Here is a 9,855-nt window from a genome sequence, read left to right as displayed (position 1 = left end):
ATTTTTCACTTTAAATAAAAGCTGAAGTTGCCTTTTAAAAAAAAAAAAAAAAAAAAAGAAAAACTGTATTGAAATATGCAATACTTCTTAAGAGCTGTAGCCAAAAATGCAAACTGGTGAACTATACTCCTGTGTCATATAATCAGATTGAGGCATAGCAGCAATCCTTTTATGCTCTCAAAACTAAATGGCTATGTTACGTAGCATTTCAGAAAATAATTAGCCTTAGTTATACCGTTATTAAGTTGCAGTAGCAAAGGCATTTATGGTCATACAGGAATAATTATGTTAATTAAAATGGCTGTCAATTGATGAATCTTAGATATTAAGTTTAAATCAGTAGGTGCTGAAGATACTGTATCAACTCACAAAGCGCTGCTTTAAAGCAGAAGTGCCATGTTGACCTGAAGAATTAGTTCAAGGTATAGACATTATGTTGACCTGAAGAAACAGTTCAATCTGATGACCCAGTGGTTAGGTCAAAGCAACACTTGTGGTGTAGGACAGACTGGCAGAGGAATTATTGTGCTACTCAGACAGCTCAGTCTTATAGCTGGAAATTTCATTAACATTCCTCTTGATGCTTATTTAATTTCAGCTTCTTTAAAAGAGAAACTGTAGCATTAGTTGTGCACTCATTCACATTGAACAATTTTACGTGTGTAAATGTCTGTTAATTTTTTCACTCTAGTTGCATGAATACAGCCAATCACTTTTCAGGGTGTCCTCTGAAGTTGACATTAAAAAATATTTGCTTCAGCTGCCCCATAGCTCAAAAATATTATTGAATGTTATTCATTACTATTATTATTTTAACTGCAATTTAAAGAACAGTATAACTAAGGATATTTTTTTCTGAACTGTTACATAATGTAACCATTAAAAATCTAAGGCCATGAAAGGATTTTTGCCATCCCTCAACCTGATTACATGCACAGGAGTATAATTCAACAGTTTGTATTTATTCCTATAGCTCTTAAGGAGTATTACATATTTTAATACAGTTTTTTTATTTTATAAAGCATTATGTACTAGCAGATTGTTTTTACTAAAAATTTAGTTGAACATACCACTTGGGCCATTATGTTTTAAATGATGTGATCTTCTCAGATTGTTAAAAGGTTTGCTGTTCTTCTGCATAAAGTGTAGAGCTATTATCCCTGACCTATGCCTGAAAAAAGATTTTTAATACAACCTTGAATGTGGGAATTTAATAACGTCATAAATTGTATTGTATTTTTAACCAGCTGTACCTTAATCTTTTTTTCCTTTGTTGGAAAATTAGCTTAGGTACAAAATTCAAATTTTGAATTGTAATGAACACCTTTTAAAAGGGATAATGTAAGAAGAAGCAAGCTCAAACCCATTGCCCTTGATTGGTCATTGTAATTACAAATAACTGCTTTGAGACACTAACTTATCTATTAATAATTTATTTAAATAAAGTCGTGCTTTAAAAATAAAAACTATAATTTTCAGGTGCATTATGTATTGAATGAAATAGTTTCTGGTGGATTAGTATTGGAAAACTCAATGTCAAGTATTTTACAAGCATTCGAAGAACAAAAGAAATTAGAAAAGAATGAGGTAAGATTATTTTGGTATAAGAGGGGCAGAGAGTAGAAATTACTTGAATGAAAATTTGTACGAATTCCCATATTATGTACAGTACAGAACCTGTTATCCGGAAATCAGAAAACCGGAAAACCAAAAAACCGGAACGAAATTCGATAAATTTTCCCGACATTTTTTAAAATTTTTTTTTTATCTTCCTCATAAGATTTTAGGATTCTTCTTTCTTTTTTAAAAGATGTTTACCTTACCATCATTTTGGAATTAATCATTAGTGTATTACTTCATCGTTTTTTCCTCTTTTTAAGATTATTTCCAAATATTTTTCTTTTTTAGTTGGGTTTAACAATAAAAAACGGCTTTTTGTAGCGATTCAGAAAACCGGAAAAATCAGTTATCCGGAATAGCGATGGTCCCGATCGTTCCGGATAATCGGTTCCCTACTGTATATTATTTGTGACAGTATTTGCATGATATTACATGGAAAATTATATTTAGTAACTCTGATTTAAACGTTGCTTGTTATCAAAATAAGAAAAACACATCTATTTATAAATCTGTCTTTTTTTAATACTCCTATTTCTTGAAAAATAAGAATCTCGAAATTTTTATTTTCATGCATTTGAAGGCCAAAGTTGACACAATAATATAGCATCAGCCAGTTTGTGAACTACTAGTTATGTAACTAGCTACTTATTGTTATACAAATATTCAAGAATGATATAATTTAATCAAACTTATCTTTTCCAAATCATGTATTTCTTCAAAACCTGCTTATCATAAAATCAATAAATTTTCCTACATTTATGTGCAAAATGTTCAGTGCTTTGATTGATATTGATTAGGATATCTCTGAAACACCCGTGTTTCTCCACTTTTTTAAAATTTTTACTCTTCTCTTTGTTTTTATGTCATTGCAACTGTTATTGTCGTTAAATTTTCAAGAATGTATCAGATACATTCTAACTTCTCTACCCTAAAACCTGTATTTCTCATATCATATAAATCTCCAAATTTATTACGTTTTAAGCATTTGCTTGCTAACTCTATATTTTTCAAGTTTATCTGTATTAATACAGTGTCAGCCTTTTTGTTAACTGTTGGTTAATGGAAGCAAATGTTTAGTGTTGTCAAATTCTGATTGAGAATTCGTCAGCACTAAACAGTTTGCCATCACTAACGGAGCATTTCTTAAGGACAAAATTACTTGGTCAAATCTACATTTCTCTCAAAAAAATATTTTTTGTCCTGCACAATATTTTTACATGGTATAAAAATTTTTCATAAAGTTTTCTTCTAGTTTTAATATCTTAAGTTTATTTGCAGCATTTTATTTACAAAAAGCAAGGTATCACACAAGGCAACATTCCTTCTGTGAAATGTAGGTTCAAGTTTATCTTAAAGTTGGACAGGACACTGAACTTATAATAAAACTGATTAGATATAGGGATCAAGGTATTTTAATCATAAAATTCTTTTAAGACCTTTCATTTCTTATTTTCAGGTTCTTTTAAATGTTTCAATTTTGTTTCTTAATACTTCTCTCAGGCTTTCTAGTTCTTAAATAGCTTTTCTATGGTATTTTTAGCATCTTGCATCAAAGTATTTTTGTTTCTTAGATCTGATGGTCAATATAAGTGCATAATTATTATTCTTTTTAAAATTATTTCTGGAAATCGGAACATGCATGTATTGGCTTTCTGTATGGTAACAAAAATGTATTCAAGTGACACTATGGCGGGATAAGAAAAAAAAGAGGAATGTTCTAAAATTGTCCTCAAAATTTTAAGCACTTATATTTGAATTAACAGACAACTCAAAAGCATCAGAATTTGTTAATATTTATAGACGCCAACTTGTGATAGCAACAATTAATTTTAATGTGAAAATCTTAATGTTAAATTTTAAGCATGTGGTGGGAGTACAGGAGTATGTGTCTCCCTGTAAATAATTTTTCATTTTTTGAAGTTATTTTTTTTTTAAACCCCAAAAAAACTATTTTATAATTTTAAATACAGTAGAGTCTCGATTGCTCGAGTTTCCCATAAATCCGAGCCAGTGAAAAAGAAATCAGTCTTGCTCCCAAACAATGACCAATGCATTCACAACACATGGAACAGTTACTACGATTGGTTTTACAATGACTAATGTTGAAAAACTGCGACTGAATGTTGAAAAACAAATTTGTGTGTTAAGCACTGAAACATTTAAATAGTGTTTTTAAACTAAAAACATGAGACAATTATTTTAATGTAAAATTAACCAGATGCAGTAATATAATGAATATTGTAACTTTGTGTAATTCAGTAAATGAACCCTGATCCTCTAATGTAACTAAATTTTCTTTAAATATAATACATTATATCAATTAAATACTGAAATTTAAAAATTGCTTTATTTCCATTTATTTAAATATTTGTTAAATTCTAAGTTTTTGATAATTTGAGTTTGCAATTTTTAGAGGTAGGTTCAGTCCTGTCCACCTCGAATTATCGAGACTCTACTGTAGTTAATAAATAATTTCAAAAATAATTCTGTTATATTTACTTTTATGTAGGCGCAATATTAAAAATATTTAAATGATTTTTTTAAAATAAAAATTGCTACAAATTGAATTCAATAATTCCATAAATCAAAATTTAATTGTTATAGTTAGTTTATAATTGTTAGCAGTAGTTTAGTTTTATTTATACAAATTAACTAATTTGGTGACTTTTTAATAATTTTTTAACTTTAATTATTTTGCGTCTAATTTTTAAAATTTTTCGCCAATTGAAAGCAGAAAAAGATGTTAATTTAGAGTTATTTGATTTTGCTTTCTCCTTTTTGATGAAAACTTACAACTTTTCCTCACTACCGCTAAAAGATTTAAGCTACTTTGCCGTTTTCAGGTAATTCGAGTGTGCAATACTTATTATCATTTGACTATAACCAATTGTTTATGTATCAAGCAATATTTTAGGACATTACATATTTTTTGTTCAATTTTAACTAACCTATTGGTAAACTAAAGTTACTCTGAATAAAATCTACAAAAGTCAACAATGACAAAAAGTGACCATATTTTGCAGTTTTTCTTCTAAAATATTTTTTTTCTTTGTAGATTCCTGTTTTCTATACCGAAACACATTGAAAAATTATGTTCCTCAGCTTACAGTCTTACAGCTTACATCATGTCTACGTGTTCCCAATTAATAACTGCTAAATAAAAGATTTTTGTAACTTAATTTAAATTTATAAATTTAAAGCATCATATAATTCTGTGTGAAATTCAATGAACTTTTAAAATTATTTATTTACTTTTGTATTTTTGTATTAAGTCATTGTACTAATGTTTCTTGTTACAAGATTTTTTGAAGTAGTTTAGGCTTAATGCTATCTTAAAAAACTACTATGCAAGGGGAACAATATTGTTCAATCAATTTTTATTCTTTTTACATAATTAATGTTATTTTATTTTTACACTAGTATTTTCAATTGGAACAAGGTGATTTCAAGTGAACTTTATTATTGCAATTTATAATCATGACTTATTATTAAATACGTTCAAGTGAAACTCAGTATAAAATTTTACATGTAAAGATTTAAACATATAAAGATTTTTTGTATTTTTATTTATGGGACTAATAGTTCAAAAGTTATTTTTATTTTTCTACACACCTGTAAAAAGCAGTTCTTAATTACAATTTTTTGTGAAGTTTGTTTTTAATATCGGCTTTTCTTTTTTTTAATAAAGAGATGGTAAAAATTTGAAATTATTCAAAATAATAATAAATTTTTTTTTTTAAATCTAGAATTAGAATTTTTAATTTCCAATTGCTTTAATTATTAGTTCATTTTAAATCTAGATACTGTTGTAAATTTTTTCCCTTTTGTTGTTGTAATTTATTAATTCTTACCTATACTTTACTTTCATTTAGTTTCTGTAAGTGTACATTATGCCTTTTGATAAAAAGAATGCTATTTTTTAAAGAAATGGTTATTGTGATAAAAGTATTAAATTATTTAATATGTGTTTGTGTGTTTTTTTTTAAATATTTTAAATATATATTTATTGATTCATTTATAATAACTTTAACACATGTATTAAAATTAGTACAAAGCAATTTCATATACAGTATAGAATCATTTGTACATCTTTTAAGGAACTAGTGTGAATCATTATAGGGCCTGATTATGAGACGTTATGACATTAAACTAATGTAATACAAGCTATGAGACACTTAAATCTTTTTTTTTCACTGTGGAAACTTAATTAGAAATTAAATCTTCATACAAATTTATAATTCACACACGAACTTCACTAAGCAAAAATCTTGAATTAACAAAAAAAAAATAGTAAAGTGGTAATTAATTTTTTGTTATATAAATAAATTAGAAAATAATCTATACTTATAATAACTTTTTTATTTGTAGAAGTAATTCTTATTACTTGCTTATCTTTCTGAAAAAATCCCTAACTACAAAAAATAAATAAATAAATAAAAAGCTTTTTCTACTTTGTTAATAGTCTGGGAGAATTTAAAATTGCTGCTACTCACAACTTATTCTGCATTTAGAATGAATATTTTTTAACTTACAGTCATCCTTTTGATTTTGAAACATGCATTGATACCACTTGAGTTTGGAAATGATGGGTCCTGAGGATCTTGAAATTCCATATTTCTGTATCCTTTTTTATTAAAGGCAGGTCTTTATTTAAAATATAAATTTCATAGCTCTTTAGCCATCAATTAATATTCACATTCATAATTTTATTTTATCTAACAAAACAATGAATTACAAATCAAGACGGGTTGTATTTCAACCATCTAGGCTTTAGATTAAGGCTTATCAAACGATGGCGCACCCAGGATAGGGCTTTCAGGTTTTAAAGTCCCTCCCTTAAAAACTATAAGCCAAGTTTTCTTTTTTTTTTTTTTATCATTAATGCTATTTTCTGAAATTTATCTAATTGAAAAAATAATCTTAAGACTAACTTTTATTTCAGAACATAAGTTAACTATTCTTTTTGAGTCAAGAATCTCCAAACAGAATATATTATCAGAACAGCTCCTCAGGCTTTTTCTTTTCTTTGAACGCCTTTCATTTCTCAGAAAGAGATTTCACTATGTGGGAGCGAAACAAACCATATTTTGAAAACCCAACAGATGTAGAAGTAGGGACTTCTTTGATGTCTTCAACAGGATTCATATCTATCCATTGTCCACAACATTATTCATCAGTTTCTTTAATTTTTAAGTGAAATGTAACTTGCTTGTAGATGCATGCTTCAAGTGGTAAGACAAGTCTTTGTTTAGAGCATTTTTTAGAGTTTAATTTCCCTACAATATCAGAAAAAAATAATTCTATATTTCTCTGCAATATAATTAGAAGAAAAAAATTAAATCCCTTTATTCCGTTGATCTGCTTTTAGGCTAGTTTGATTCTTAAATTGGCAAAAAAATAAATAAATAAGTAAACAGGATAAATACAGACATAGCATCGTTTTTTACAAGAAAAAACGTTCAAAATGAGCTAAATAATACTAATAGTCAGATATCATGGCCCACAAGCGTACAGATACCACGTGGTAGGACTGCACAGTCTTTAAAAGATTTAGATTCCACCCAAAAGTCTTCCTTTAAGAGGGTGGAGCATGATTTTGGATTGTATATTGATACTATACAGGTAAAAATTTTAGATTTTTTTAATGGCATATGAATTTTAAATAAGATTTTAGAAAATGCTTAGTCAAGTTATGAGAAGAATGGTTAAAAAATGAATTTAGCGGACCATATGAGAAAAATAAAAATTGCTGCACTAGTAAAAATATTTTTTGCAAAGCCCATTAACAAGAAGCAATTCAAAAAAAAAAAAAACTTTTTTTAAAATCTACTAATGCCTTAGTTTTTATTGTTTTATTTAGTATTCAAATTATTAATAAGTTAAAGAAATAAATTTGGTATTTAAATAATTAAGCTACGCACTGACAGACAATAAGGAATAATATTCCTGCAGATTTCAAATGATCAACCCTTTTTTTTTATGAATTTTTAAATGATGCTGAATTCATAGAATTTATTTCAGCAGTTTCAATTATTAATAAAGGCAGCTCAAAATATTACGGATGAATTTATTCTGTGGCGGCTATTTTCGGCATCTGGTAAAAAGCCACCATTGAGTGCAATCGACGCTCTTTCTCTCTGTAATAAGTATCTCTCCCTGGAATATTCACCTTATTGACCATAATGGCTACATTGCCAGTTATAACACAAACACGTAGCAATGAACGACGGCCTAGTTGTCATGTACAGTGCGGATAAAAAAAACGGAACACCTTGAATAACTTTTGACCGGATTTTTTTTTCAAAGACATAAAAGCGTTCCTTTTCTGAATAAGCATGCCTTTTTTTCTACGGATTTGAATTCCTGACCCTCAAAATATGAGGGGTAGCCGCAATCGGGAAAATAATAGTCCCAATAACTTGGTCAGGAGAGCCGTCGTAAGTTTGGATTCCTTAATGTTAATTTTTCTTTTTGCGTATTTCGTCATGTCTCAAGAACTTTTTAAAACCGATTTGAAAATTTTTTGCATACAATTATAAAATTCGTTTATTCAACGATAATTCAATGCAAAAAATATTTTTTAATAATTTTTTTTTATTATTTAAATTAATAATAGTAAAAAAGTTTTGAATTGTTAGGGATACAAATTTTTAAATCATTTTAAAGAATGTAATTTTACATGGCAAAATACAAAATTTGAACGAAATCGGTCGAATAGTTTTTTTAAAATTTTATTTTATGACTGCCGTTGAACAGTCGATCCAATTTTTGGGTTTACGACTACTAATGTTCAACGCCGTAGCCTTGTAATTTTGAACCAATCCAGAAGACAAGGAAACTCCTGGATCGGTACCCCCAGAGGTATTGATTTGAGAAATGGAATTTAAAAAAGTATAGTTAAAATTCGATTTCTCAGAAACCTTTCGACCAATTTAGTTCAAATTATGTAATTCGCCATAAAAAATTAAATTCTTTAAAATAATTTTTGAAAAATAATAAATAATATTAAAATTTTTTTTATTCGTGGAATTATCCTTGGATAAGCTAAATTTTGAATGATACACTAAATTTGGATAAACTAATTTTATACGTGTGTGCATAAAAATTTCTATTCGCTTAAAAAGTGCTCGATATCTTTTGTTTGGCGAAATACGCAAAACAAAAAATTAGCACGAAGGGGTCCAAACTTTCGACGGCTTTCCTGACCAAACTATCGGGACCATACTTTCCAGATTGCGGCTACTTAATATATAGTTTGCACTGATTAATTAGCATGTTTGAGGTCACCCCCGTGAACCATTAAGTTTGAGTCCTTGTACGGGGAAAATCCGATCATTAGATCGAAAATTATTCAAGGCGTTCCATATTATTAAGAAATTACTTTTTCTGAAGAGAATTCTGAATCTACATCATAAAAAAAAATGGACTAAAGTTGAAAAGTAAAGTATGAAGTTTTTTCTTTAATTTTACTTAATTCACATCTTTCGTATTTTATCGATATAAATTAATAAACAATTTATTCGTTGTGAAATAAATTTAATTTATTGTTGAAAAATAACCATCAAGTTAAAGATTTTTTCTTAATTTATTACAATAATAATATTTTATTTTATAACCTTCGCTGAACAGCTGACCCAATTTTTGGGTTTACGACTATTAATGTTCAACTCTGTAGCCTCGTAATTTTGAACCCAGTTCAGAAGACAAAGGAACTCCTGGATCAAGTATTGGGAGAAATTTGCCTTTATGGAGGATTTTTTCGATTGAACTATCCCGCAGTTGCGTTACATGGAGAGGAAAACCACGAAATCCTCTCAAGGTTATCCCGACGGCAAGGGGATCCTAACCCATGATCCGCCTACCACTGAGGATACTTTACGTCAGCACTGTGGTCGGTGCGAGCTAGGTTCGAATTTCGTTTTTTATTTAATTAAAGTGGGATTGTTTTTTATTTTATTTCTTTTGTACGAGGCATTAGGTTGTTCTGCAGTGTACAATATAATGCCTTTTTTTAACGTTAAATAGTGATTTAACGAATCCTAACATTTTGCCTGGTGCTGCGGCATCCGGGTAACACGCAAAAAAATTGTTACCCGGCCTATTCCCGATACCCGGTAACATTTGGATTTATCACCCGGCTGGTTCCGGGTACCTAACCAGGAATTGTGACATTTGTGCAAAAAAATATAAAAATGGTATAATTTTTTATGTAACAAATATTTTCTAATAAATATT

The 9,855-nt window shown here is 28.4% G+C and overlaps 1 protein-coding gene across 1 annotated transcript in view; it reads left to right on the top strand.

Annotated features, from left to right (window-relative positions):
* The window catches only part of LOC107438129 (AP-3 complex subunit sigma-2), a 15,158-nt gene extending 9,571 nt beyond the window's left edge, over positions 1-5,587 (top strand). The window contains exons 5-6 of the mRNA XM_016050319.3: positions 1,480-1,587; positions 4,676-5,587. Of these exons, the coding sequence (XP_015905805.1) occupies positions 1,480-1,587; positions 4,676-4,705 (138 nt within the window). The 3' untranslated portion in view covers positions 4,706-5,587. The remainder of the gene's footprint in view (positions 1-1,479; positions 1,588-4,675) is intronic.
* Positions 5,588-9,855: the final 4,268 nt, after the last annotated feature.

The sequence above is a fragment of the Parasteatoda tepidariorum genome, chromosome X2 (genome assembly GCF_043381705.1).
Source record: "Parasteatoda tepidariorum isolate YZ-2023 chromosome X2, CAS_Ptep_4.0, whole genome shotgun sequence".
Classification (NCBI taxonomy): Eukaryota; Metazoa; Arthropoda; class Arachnida; order Araneae; family Theridiidae; genus Parasteatoda; species Parasteatoda tepidariorum.
This window is presented reverse-complemented; position numbering and strand designations above follow the sequence as displayed.